The 13442-nt window shown below is 42.5% G+C and overlaps 1 protein-coding gene across 8 annotated transcripts in view; it reads right to left on the bottom strand.

The window, feature by feature from the left end:
- OBSCN (obscurin, cytoskeletal calmodulin and titin-interacting RhoGEF) overlaps positions 1-13442 on the bottom strand; it is a 188117-nt gene that overhangs the window by 74151 nt on the left and 100524 nt on the right. For 7 of the 8 annotated variants that reach the window (XM_074901084.1, XM_074901086.1, XM_074901089.1 and 4 more), the window contains 5 exons: positions 9644-9910; positions 7273-7545; positions 6371-6643; positions 2580-2852; positions 47-1402 (listed from right to left, as the gene is read on the bottom strand). In XM_074901084.1, the coding sequence (XP_074757185.1) occupies positions 47-1402; positions 2580-2852; positions 6371-6643; positions 7273-7545; positions 9644-9910 (2442 nt within the window). The remainder of the gene's footprint in view (positions 1-46; positions 1403-2579; positions 2853-6370; positions 6644-7272; positions 7546-9643; positions 9911-13442) is intronic. The other variant, XM_074901087.1, reaches the window with a different exon arrangement.

Here is a 13442-nt window from a genome sequence, read left to right as displayed (position 1 = left end):
ACTGCAGCTGTCTTTTCCATAGAACAAACAGGTTTGCTTCACCTACCTGTATCGGAAGTCAGCAAAGGTGGTGGAGGTCTCACTACTGGTGGTGCAAACTTCCCATGGGTGGGTGGTGTTGCTTTCCCAATACGCAATTCAATTTTTTTAGGGCCTTGTTCCAAAATGTCAATCTCCACGGCAATTCCCAGAGCACCAAACATCTCTCTGAATCGAGTGGCAGCAGTTTTTGCCTCAGACAAGATTTCAAACTTGATGTAGATGTACTGGTCATCCTCACGATATGTCTGATGGTCGACCACCTCTATGTCCCCTTCATCTGCACTGACAAAGAGTTCTTCCTCCACATCAGATATCTCTGTTGAGATCTTGGCCTTAAAGAGTCTATGAAGTCTCCTTCCTGCTTTGCGGAAAGCTTCATCCAGATCACTGCCAGACGAGCTCTCTGTCTCACTGTCAGTGCTTTGTTTAACCTGCTTCTCCTTACAAAGAACTTGAGGTTTCTGAGTGCCAACAGCCACCTCAGCACTGTGTGAAACCTTGCCAAATTTATTGGATGCCTCACAGGTGTATTTACCTGCATCTTTGCTGTCCAGGCCAGTGATAATCAAAGAGCAGGTCCCATCACTGTAATTGTCTATGTGATAGTAGCGACCGTCTGAAAGCTCTTCCCCATCCTTCAGCCAACGGACTTTCATGTCAGTTTTGCTGTGGGCCACACACTCGAGGTGGAGAGTGCTTCCAGGCTCACCAGAGAAATCTTTGAAGGTCTCAGTAAACACTGGGCACTCTTGTTGCTTTATCTCTTTCCTGACTTTGTAGCCTTTGAAAGCAGCCTGGATCTTCACGGCCGCCTTGTTCATGGAAGGGTCATCTAAATCTGTTATTTCTGGTTCAGCTGGTTTAGCAGCTGTGGCAGCCACAACAGTCTCCACACTGGATTTCTCCCACTGTTTCCATAATTTGCCTGTGAAGGTGGACTGAGCCTTGCTAGTGACACTGACACTTGTCTTCCCAGCTTTCTTGAGGTAGTTCACCAGTGAAGGAGTCCCAGCTCTAGACTCATCATCTGAGCTTGTGAAAGAGAAATCTGCTTCTCCTGTTCTAGCCAGCTCATCACATGTGGAGTATTCCTCTGAGTAATAGTGAGACATCTCTGCTTCCTCCTTCCTCAACTTCTGAAGCTTCTCGTCCTCTTCAGGCACCTCACTGATGGAATCCAAGGTGGGCTCCCGACTCATTCGGCGTTTCTTGGCCAGGGCTTCCCACAGGAGGTGAAGGTCTCCCTCCTGAGCAGCCTCAGGGGGCAAGCTGGGCTGGACATGGCCATCCACCAACTCTTCTGGTTGGCTTGCAGGGGGTTCTTCCCTGGAAATCTCTTTTAGCATTGTCACTGTGGGAACTGAAGGGAATTAAATTGATAAGGTGTTAAAAGTCTGTGCATAAGCTCTGAGAAAGCACATGGAAATGTTATTCTAAAGTTGAGGTAAAAGAGTATCAGTGGCATTTAAGCAATCTGTTGAGAACAAAATGTTAAATTAATACAACTGGATATGGTCCTAGGCAACTTGTTCTAGGTGACCCTGCTTTGAGCAGGGGTGTAGACTGTGCTCTCTCCAGGAGTACCTTCCAACCTCAACTATGCTGAGTTTCTATGCATGTGCATAAAACTTGGCCAAACAACTTTTTCTTTTTTTCTTCCTTGCACATTTGAACCCAATAAATTAATTTCTGCCATTTACAAATGTTGCAGTCAATTAACATCTCGTTGAGACTGTCAGTGGAGCCTGGAATGCTATTCCAGACTCATCCTATTTTACAGGTAGACAGGGCTTCACTGACTGCCTTGAACATATCTCCACTGGTTGTAACAGGAGCTGAGTGTCCCACCTCACATGGAGCTATCTGCCTGTAGATACTTTGGTTTAGATGTGTCTAAGACTGAATGTTGTGTCACCCTTTGGGACACACTGTCTTGCCTCTGCATAGTGCCCAGTGACATATGAGATGCTCCAGGCTGTCTGGGACATCCACATATGGCTCTCAGATACAACACAGGACCTATGAGTGCTCTGGGTTCCTCTGGAGAAGGAGACGGAGGCCAGGGGTGATATCCTGAAGTGCCTCAAGGGCACTAGATACCTGTGTGTGGGCCACCAAATCCCACCGTAGGGGCACAATTCAGCTTCCTAAGCACTATGACCCAAAGCCATTTGGGATGTCTAGGACAAGGTTCTGGTGGATGCCATGTACAACATATAAAAGAGTCCTCACTTTCTGAAGTGGCAGCTGAAAGCTGGGCAGGATACCCTAAAGCATCTCAAGAGGCAGCAGAAATCCATGTAGATACAACTGTATCACACCTTAAATATCTGACTCGGGAAAATCTTATCTGAGCAGCCCAAAGCTCTTAGGAATGCAGAAACATACTGGGCAACAACAAACAGGAAAACAACAGTAATTTGTGGATTGTTATCACAGCTTGTAAAGGAAAATTAATTCCAGTCCAAGCTGTGGAGATGCCCCTGGATGTCCATAAACAGAACTGATTTAACACCATGGGAATGCACTGTCTGTACCTTCAAGATGCAAGCTGGCAACAGATTTGACTTCTGGAGAAACCATGCAGGTATATGTGTCCTGATCTTCAGGTTTAAATGCATGAATAATAAGTATCTGCTTTTTTCCATCAGAGAGGATCTTGTATCTCCCTCCAGCTTGTATTTGGTCTTTTCCTTTGAACCATGTCACTCTTTTTTCGGTTTCACTTGATAATTTGCACTCCAAGCGAGCCACCTCCCCTTCCGAGACTGATCCTCCCACCAGAGGATGAGTGATTGTAACTGAGGGCTCTGTAATTACAAAAAAGTGAATTAACACAAATAACATAGCATAATCCGGCTTTAAGGCACTGAAATCGTTCTATAAAATATTCAAGCATTCCATCCTTAATTTATAGATTCTTTAGCTGTTGTAGACAAAGGAAAAAAAAAAACAAAAACAACTTTGGCAGCATCCAAAGTTTGCATTTCTAGAGATAACAACAAAACAACTTTACAAGCTTTCCCAGCAGTTAAACCAGCTCCATTTAAATATATACATGCAAAAGTGGTTGCATTTTTTACATTCCTGTGCTTATTTACCCATCACCAGTATTCAAGCAATCCTACAGATTCTAGAAGATCTTAATGTTTAGAAGCACGGCAGTTCTGAAGTGAGACAAGAAAGAAACAATAAAAATAATTTCAAAGAAAAGAGATTATTAAAAGTGGCATTCATCCCAGTCTTGAAAGTAAAAAACAAACAAAAAAACCCCACGCTTGTTTAGGAAGAGTAAAAATTCTCAAAAAGCATAAAGAATTTAAGAATAAAAATTCTTTGTGTCTTCTTCACTTTGGAAGGAGGCCTGCCAATGGCACATTGTTTGTACGACAGCAACACTCAAAATGAAACACGGAGATGTTGACGGGAATGGAAAACACACAGCTGCCTTCCCAAAAGCAGCACACTCCTGAGTGTGATATGCTCCTCTGCAGACTTCACTGGGGTGAGGGGACCACTGCTCAAAATACCTTGGGTTTATTGTAGACAAAGTCAGCATATGCAGTTATCAGAGTCCAGCACTGACAGTTGTTACGTTGCAAAAACACCGTTGCCTGTCTGAGCCTTAAGGAAAAAAGGATTTTTAATTATTATTCTCACTCTGAGGAATTTGTTGGGCACTTGGTTATCACAGAAAGAGTTGCAAGAAAAAAAAAGATTGAGGGAGTGGCTCTCTATCCCACTGTAGCTTCCAAAGTTTCACCAACAGGCAGCAAAGGAACTGGGTCCTCCAGCATTTCTTTGTGGGGATTATTGAAAAAGATACACAAATAATATAACAAAAGAGAAAGATGGGTGAAGAAGACAACGTTGCCCACCCACTGCATTGGTACCAGAGTCTTGGTTACCCCAAATTCATTCCAACATGCCCATTTTGACTCATTCCATCTTAACTCCACCATAAAAGATACTCGTGGTGACCAGACAACACACGGATGCAGTGCAGGCTGCCAGACAGCTTGATGCAGTTTGCAGAATACAAGTGTTGACTACCAACAACACATCAGGTTTTGTTCACAGCAGCCCAGGACAATTTTTCCAAGCTCTTTCTCCTGTATTGTGTTGGCGGCAAAGCACTGGGAGACATTGCGGAGTGAACTCTTCCAGGAGATGCCTGGAACAGGTGAAGCAGGCATGCCATGCGAAACACAAGGTCTACAGCAGCTCACGGTCCTCCATGGAGCATCTCTCTGTTCTCACCTAGCTGCACCACCTGAGGGAAGTGCACTGGCTCACCGGCCCCAACTCTGTTTACAGCTGAGACGCGGAATCTGTACGGTTCACCCGGGGTGAGATCATCCACCATAAACTCTGTGGTTTGAATAATGTCCTTGCTGCACGACTGCCAGCCAACACCTGGGATTTTCCTCTCCACGTTGTAGCCTAGGATGTCACAACCGCCATCACTCAACGGCTTGTACCAAGATAGAATTACAGAGTGGCTGTTCTTACTTAAAACTTCTGGTTCTTCAGGTGGATCGGGGTGGGCTGAAGGCACAACAGAGGTCCGGTGATGTACGGCAAGAGGAATAATGCTTTATACTAAAACAACCAAGAGCCTTCTACAAGCAATGAGAAGGAAGCACTACAGATACGGTATTTGTCTTATTGTAAAGCTGAGTGGGTAAACGCCCATGACTCAGACACACCTGTGCACCATGGAGCTCTCCTTTGTCTGCCCTCATCTAACCTACTAATGACAAATACTCATTTTCCAGCTGTCATCTCACATACTTAATATCACATATCGTGCATTTTTCCTGCTGCTTTGTCCCACCCAGCTCAAAATAAAGATGACCCTACACTGTCAGTGTTATCAGGGAACTTAGCTGAAAAGTTCAAGTACATTTGTCATTGATCAGATTTATTTCAGGTCTGGCCTTAATGGAAATCAAGTTATTGTTGGACTGCAGAGTAACCCTAGAAGTTTAATAGCAAGTCACTCACTTTCTGTATATGTGTTATATATGTCACAGCATCAGGCAATAACAAATAAATACCTAATGGCAATGGTCTGGCGTCCTACCACACTGGCTACTGACGATCATATTCAGTACAATGGAAAACGTTCCTCATTAATTTACACTTTGGTTTAGAAGACAGAAATAATTAGAATAAATTTAAAAAAAAAAAAAAATTAGCCTTCAGGTTCAAGGCATTTACCAAGTAAATGACCCACCAAAATGTACCAATCCAACAAACTAAAGGCAAATACAGTCAACAGCTAGTTCTTTAATTCTGGACACCACAAACACTTCTTTCCACATAACACAAAAGCTTCTTTTCTGTATTCTTAGCCAAATTTCATGCAGAAAACTTGTCAACGGGAGGAGTGCACGAGGATAGTATTTTGCAGTTCCTAAAATGTAGGTGCCCAAAATCAGATAATGCTGTTTTAAATCCGCCAACAACCAAAAAATTTTTTTTTTTTTGGTGGAAATTACTGGAATATATCAGAGATCTCTCAAGTCTCAGAAATCATTAGACAGACAGACCACCTGTAATAATTTAAAGAACAAACGGTCAGTCAGTGGCTCTTGAACATCTCAGCTACAGTGTACAGGTAAACCACCTTGCAATTACCTCATAACATCACTGGTGTTACGCTGGCGTGACCATTGCTGGGTGAACCACCTATGCCACTGTGGGAAGGAGCCAGACCTTGAGTGCTGGGACTCACTGGTCTAACCTGCTCCACAAGGGAACTGGGCAGCTATCATCTTCTCTACATGCAAATTACTCCAAGAGCTATTAACTCTTGTATCTCTGAAGTACACAGTGTGTGTTTCACGGATCTCACCCACATGAATATTTTGATATTCAACTCATTCGTCTGGAATACTCGTTGACCTCCATTTGAATAGATTAGCCGATTTCAAAGGGTTCTTTGCTGCCCTGGATAGTTTTTCTGCGTGCACTCTAGTTCAACTCCCTCCTGTGTCCCCATGTTTGCTGAGGGTGACGTTGAACTCTCAGTAAATTGATTTCCTTTGATTTCCATGTTATATTTTACACAAGACTCCAGCTAAAGAAAGGTGGTGAATATCTCTAGCATCTGTATCCTGATACAATTTTCTTCAGATGAGCTGAACTGTTTCTGGTCAAAGAACAAGTTGCCCAGCAGCACCTTCTCAAACTAAGAACGCTAGCTTGGGACATGCAAAGCAAAGAGAAAAGAATCATCACAAAGATTAGAAAATTAAAAGTTTAACCCAATACCAAAGTCTGAGATTTCAAGTGCCACTGGGCTAGAACAACAGACACTTACCTATCACAGATAACTTGGCTGATGCAATTGCTTCCCTGGAAGCAAAGGTCACCTCTCCAGAATGATGCAGTTGGGCTTTTTTCAGAGTAAGTTTGTATTTGCTTCCATCTGCCTGTATCTCCCAGTCCTCATCCGACTGGATTTCTATGTCGTTACTATACCAGGCAACTTCGTTAATTGGCACAGCTTCACTTAGAACACAGCTGAACGTAGCTTTCTCTCCCAGAGACACTTCCACATCTGTGAGAGGCTGCAAGATCTGTAAGCGCCATCCTATAGATAAAAATAGGTGATCAATCCCCTCAGTTACAGAAACAAATAAAGGCAAGAGATTCTGTGAATATTTATGTTGAAGCTCTGGACAGACTGGCCTCGGAGATCAAGGAGATCATTAAGAGGGAAGTTATGTGTATCACTAGAACAGGAGGTAGCACTGGGGGCTGAAACTTTAAAAGCAAGCTAACAATGTCTGTCTTTCCCAAGCAGCAGAAAACTGCCATGAAGATACCATGCAATGACTGAGGGGTTCTGATCCCCACAGGGGTCTCCAGTAATAGCATAAAATACAAGGATACAGAGATAATGTCTTTGCTGACAGAACTCTCATCTCTAGAGCCTTGAAGTACCTACAAGCAGAATCTATCTCATCAGAATAATGCCAACTGTAAGACAGTCATCTGCTGCTAACTCATTGCCAGCTGACACCGCTTATATCTGTGTCATGATTCACAGAACAAGAAAAAAAGGAAATTGTAAAACATCATCCATTTATGGTGTGGCAAGAACATTTAGGTAAGAAGCAAGCAACAAATGCAAATTTTCCTCTCTGCTACTCATCATATTTCCCTGCTTCGTTTGCCCTTTGCAACCTGAAATTCAAGACTCCCCATTGCTTCAGTTACCTTTCACTGTCAGGAAGGCTGAGGTCACCGCATCGCTGCACGTGAAAGTCACCCTGCAGCTGTCCTGGGGCGTTAGGTTCTTCAGCAGCAGAAGATGCCTGCGCCCATTTTCAAAGTAAACCATCTCAGTGTTTTCTGTAGTTTTGGCAGGTTCGTCGTCAATCAGCCAGTTGTAGTTGTAGCACTCAGGTTTGGAAAGGTAGCATTCAAAGAGGGCTTCCCCTCCTTCCACAGCTTCCACATTCTCCAAGCCCTGGACAATGCTGTTCTTGGCTAGCAAAGAAGGACGATGAACAGTATTAATTATTTGGCCATGCATATTTGAATATTAACAAGCCTCGGACCACTGGATGATTCCCACTGCTGGAAAGCTGATGGAAAGGTTGTGTATATGCTAAACTATGCTTGTAGGTTTAGTCATTCATTTCAGCTATGCTCTAACTCAATACTATATTTAAGAACGCTTTTAGTGGTGAGATAGTTGAAAATTAATGATCAACCTCTAGGACCTTTAGCATTTCATCTACACTTCCTCCAGAAACCTAACTTCTGTTTTGACATATAAAGGAAAAAATGTTGGTTTTTATGCGAGTCAAGCCAACACTTAATAGGAAAGCATAGCTCAGGAAGATAAACTATAATCAGATTCCTTCTGTCCCACAGCAGGTAGCATTTCCCACAGATGTCCCAGGCAGCACGATTATCATCGTAACTGGGAAGATGTGAATCCACTGACGGCCCATTATAAAATTGTACTACCTTTCATGCAAAGCAAATATGAGAGAATATTATAGCTGGCAAAGCTGTAGTGACTGTCATCTATGTTAACAAGTCTGCCTCCAGGAAACACACACAGTTAAAATCTGTATTAACAGTATTTTGAATAGTAAATTTCTGAATTATTACAAAACCTCTGTGATAATGCATTAGGTTTATTTTCTCATAAACCTTTATTTTCTCACATGTGCATGCTGAATCGTGTGGTCAGAAGCATGCACATATCTACACACTCCATTTGACTGCAGAGTCATGCATCAGTTGGCATTTGGACATAAGCAATCAGCCTGATGCAAACTTAAATACGGGCTGGTACATGGTATTTGTGCTAGACCAGTTACGTGGACAACTTACATGCGCAACAGTGGGAACACACGGTTGAATAAATACGATTTACAAAAATACCATACAATGGTCAGCATGATCTATAATATAAAACAACATCCTGAGACATTCCTCTTTAAATCTCTATAATCATTATCTGGAACTGTTCTAAGCAAGAAAAAAAAAAAAAAAAAAAAAGGCAGCTGAACAATTTATTCAATAGCAAAAGCATGAGTTACTAAAAAGTTTCTGTCATTTATAATATTCATACTTATGGAGAACAATGAGGGGTTTGTAAATCCCTGGAGAACGTATAATTTTGTTAGAATGAATCCAGGCTGTTTACTTGTGCATTTTTGGAGTGCTGGTTTCCCTAACTACGAAAAGCAGACAATTGCAAATCCTGACTCCTCTGGGATGCTTTTAGAATACGTTTATTGACATCTTTTTAAATCCCTGGAATTGGAAAGTGCTTTTCAACGTAGAAAATATTATAATAAGTAACACCCTGTTCTTCTGTACTCACAACTCTGGTTAGGCAAGTAGGCATAGTTGCCTAACAAAACACAAAAATTCAGAAGTCACATCAGAACTACTGCTTTTCCTGATCACACTGATTCACACGGTGACCAAACCGAAGAATTCCATATGCAGCAGAGAAAAAAAAAAACCAAAACCCAAACATCAGTATAACCCCCTAAACCTATTGTTAATTTCTTTACTTGCTGTTTCCCAGGGCCCTCACAAATGTTGATGACAAATGAGAAGGTAATTCCTGAGCGATCAGTATTTGAAATAAGTAAAATACTAAGCTATCTTAGTTTAGCTGAAAATAAAATGACATTTCATGCTATCCATTCACGACCGTTTTTAAGGCACGCTGTGTGCACAAAGCACTCTGTAACAGCAAAAAGTTCTAACTATTCCTTTGGTGATTTTTCAATCGTTCAGCAGGACACATCCCAGTGCACTGGTGTTCCAGTTCATTGCAGAAGTGTGACGTGCCAGTGGTGTAATAAGTGAGTGTTAATTAGAACTAAGCTCCAGTGAAATGCTGCAGCTTTGCATTCGACTCCCATTAACTTCCAACTACTTTTATCATTGTTAGCAGTACCAAACAGTACCACTGTCAAACCCACAGTATCTCACTGCTATCAGTACCAAAGTGCAGGTATCTGATGTGTCACTTATTGCGAGGTGCTGCCACGATTTTTCCACCTCTTTTATTTGGAACCCATGATAGTCTTCCTCTTTGGCTGGAAGACCTCACCTTGAACATCAAGTGCAGCCATCACTTTAGTGCCTTCAGCTTCACAAGAATAGATGCCAGTGTCTTCTGGTACCGTAGGTTTAATTTTTAGCATGCTTACATTCCAGTCCTGATCGATAATCACTCGCTGCCCATCTGCATGTATTTCCTGATCATTTTTCTTCCATATGGCGTGTACTGGCCTAGAATATTGGCATATGAACTCTGCTGTGCCATCTTCATCAACAGTTATATCCTGCATGGGACTGACCACTTCAATGGTTGGATCTGTTAACCAACATGTCAGGAAGGACATGCATTAGTGGATCCTCATGAAAATTTGCAACTTAGAGATTTTTGACAAGCACAAAGCCTGTGGGGAACAAGCAGAGTGACAGTGCAAGCAGGGAGATGACTGGGCACGCCGGGGATTAGCAGTTTAGTCTGTGCTTGTGTCAAGCATCACGCTGAAGCAAAACTGGTACATTAGAATACAACTATCACACTGGAAAACGGGCCACCAGCAATTAAGGATTGTGCTTTAACAGTCCTGAATATGAACTTCTGTGCAGAACATCTGCTGCGATTCCTTCCAGGCTTAGTTTTCCCCCCAGCATTGCTGAGACCATCTAAACTAGAAAGTACTGGATGTGAAACACTTCTGCTTCCAGAACGTGGCAGGAGCGCAGGTCTGAGATGGAGGAGTGCACTCATCACACGGCAGTACAAAAACACCACAAACTCTACTGGCAGCTCCTTCTAGGAGCAAACTGTGACTATTCTTTGGAAAGAAATGCAACACTCAAATGCAAATATTCACCCCTGCTCCATCCCTGGCGGTGTTCAAGGCCAAGCTGGACGGGACTTGGAGCAACCTGGGACAGTGGAAGGTGTCCCTGCCCATGGCAGGGCGGTTGGAACTGAACGATCTTTAAAATTCCTTCCAACCCAAACCATGCTGTGACTTTATGCTTCCTGTCCTGTGGTGGTGATGGCTATATGTCAGGAGTGATTGGCAGCACGAGGACAACTGTAGCAAAAAAGGGCACTTCACCAGACACAAGTACTTGTTTTGATTAACCATGTGTTCCTCTGCAGCAGACACAGTTTTGGGGAAAATTATATGGTTTCCTTTCCAATAGCTGATCTAGAGATGCAGCATGAACCACTACAATTTCAGATTGAGAGCCAGTAAGATGCTGGGAGCAGCTGGATACACAGCTCCTCTGAAGAAGGCAAGATCCATGAGACTGCTTTTAAGCATCCAGTCTTTTTTTTAAAAAAAATATTAGTCTTGTTTCTCAGGAGGCAGCTGTAAAGCACAATATATATATATATATCTAACCTTATAACATTGTGAGCTTCCAAATCAACCAAGGAATCCCTCCTGAGACAAGAAATTGGAAAACCTTCATACAACTGCAATATATACGCTGAAAAGAAAAATCTCTATGAAGTCTGAAAATGGAAGTCTCTCTGCAACATCCTTCTCAGCTGAACTATGTCAGCTCCTCACAAAAATGGATATGGCTACAATAGGACATAACAAGATGACAGTCGGTGAACAATGATATAGCTCCTTATCTTCCAAACAGATGTTCTGATCACAAATCAGCCAAAATAAACTACACTGGACCTCTGGCTGGAATGCTCCTCTTGAAACTGGTGCACCTGGTTGAGGATTTGGGATGCTAGTGGCAGACCTTAGGAAGCAAAGACAGTTTTGCAAACGTCTTTTGGAAAGTTGGTGCAAGGCTTGATCCTGGTCCCTAAGGCTCCATCTACCACTCCACGTGTCTGCACGTGTGTTTATGGAGAGGAGGCATCGATGCCAGATCATGGAGGTGTTTTGGTTACACCAGGACTGAAGAAGCAAGAAGGTATCTGTGCAGACGGGGGAGTACACTGCTGTCCCCTTCCATAAGATGCAGACATGTGCTCCTCTCACCAAATGTCACCTGTGGCCTTGGAGAAGGAAGGTGTCCTCGTTCTCCTGCCCCATTCCTCTTTGCCACTGCTAGCCTAAGACTTTGGTGGCCCTATTCACACCATGCTTGCAGAATGGCAGAAAGCTCCTTGAGATTTAGGAGCCAACATATGCCCTGGGGCCTGTAATTCTCACCCTGCCCAAGGAGGTCAGAAGGCGGCACAGCGCCTTCAACCTTTTCTGTTTCCCCCCTGACCATATGTGAAGACAGAGTCATGATGAGCCACTGAAGGAATGGAGTTCTTGGGCAATGATATTGTGAAGGCCCAACAAGAAAAGCTTCCATGAGATCTTACTTATTGTAGAATATATCCAGTTACAAGCATGCTTTACACCAGGAGAACGGGGCACATGGAACAGAGAGAAAGACAACTCGTTCCTTGATGAAGAACAAGCTATGGATAGCTAGATAGACTGAAATACACCTAGTTTGAAGACAGGTCTATTTTTAAATTTCTGGACAGAACAGAGTGCACAAAATTGGCTGTTAATACAGGTACAGTTAGAATTTTACTAGTGTTTTACTTCCCTATTCAATCAAGTGTTATTGAGCATGGTGTAACTGAGGTGGGTTTTAAATACCTTTCTCATCCTAATCCAATTATAGTCCTACACTACTGTGATTCAGGTTCACATTAAAGAAATCTTGTCTTAATAGAAGCACAAAATATCCATCTACATATGTGATCTCCAGTGGTCCCTTCCATCATCAACAATGCTGTGATTCTGTGAAATCAAAACTTCTCAGGAGCTCTTTATTTGACTGAGCAGAATAGCTAATGATGCATTTATTTTAACTTCATATACATTTATTTTAACTTCATATTTTAGGCCCTAAAACGAGGTTTTGTCTCTGAAAAATATGAAATGCAAAACTGATACAAATGGACCATGAGAGGTTTGCACACAGAGTTGTTGCTGCATCATTCTGATATTAGGAAGAAGTGGTTTGGCGTTTTATCTTTGTAGAGAGTTAAATTTTCTGAACGTACAAGGGACACATTATCAGAGAAGGAGACATCAACCACTGACAACCATTCATATTGTGGATCATTGCTGTTGTGGCAGACAGTTGCATCGTGGGGGTAGATTTTCATACAGAACTCTTAAGCCTTTATTTCACCATATATACAAATATGTTTTCCCAGCAAGGAATGAGTTACTTTTGTCTGAAAAATAACAGCTTTTCCCAATGGCTATAAAAGGACCAGATGTGAAGGAACTTGCTTTATCAAGTCTGGAGCTCAGTGTTATTTGCGGCTTCCGGCTACCCTTACCAAATGAGAAAAATAATTATTCAACAAACCAGAAAGCTTCGCTTGTGCAGTGATGACCGTTACTATTCTGGCAGTCAACAAACGACGCTCAATTTTGTCACTGTATTACTGCAATGTCATATACCCTTTGGTTTCCAGGAAGAGCTTTGGAGCCATCAAAGTCTTGGGAAAATACTGAGCTCAGCGCCAGTAGCCCAGCTGTGAAGCAGCACAGTGGTAATTTTGTGATTTTCCAGCTGCATTATATTTTATGGTGTTACAAAAACACTTGAGGGAGGGATAAAAAAAAAAAAAAAAATGCTACCACAGTAGTTTGTGTTCAACTCTAGATGTCAGGTAAAAGCAGCAGCCCTGACCCTGCAACCCTTTCTCACCTGAGCCACTGAAATAATCAGTGTGGTTTTACCTATAAGACTTCTGGCGTGAGTATGGGTGACTTGCAGAAGTAGAGGGTTGCAGAGCACAGAAGAGTTGTGAAGGAATTTAGTAAGGGTAGCCTGGAAGGCAGAAGCACTAGTGCACTGCGCAAGTCCAGAGGTGGCTATGTGTGTGTTTC

Source organism: Athene noctua, chromosome 2 (assembly GCF_965140245.1).
Source record: "Athene noctua chromosome 2, bAthNoc1.hap1.1, whole genome shotgun sequence".
Classification (NCBI taxonomy): domain Eukaryota; kingdom Metazoa; phylum Chordata; class Aves; order Strigiformes; family Strigidae; genus Athene; species Athene noctua.
This window is presented reverse-complemented; position numbering and strand designations above follow the sequence as displayed.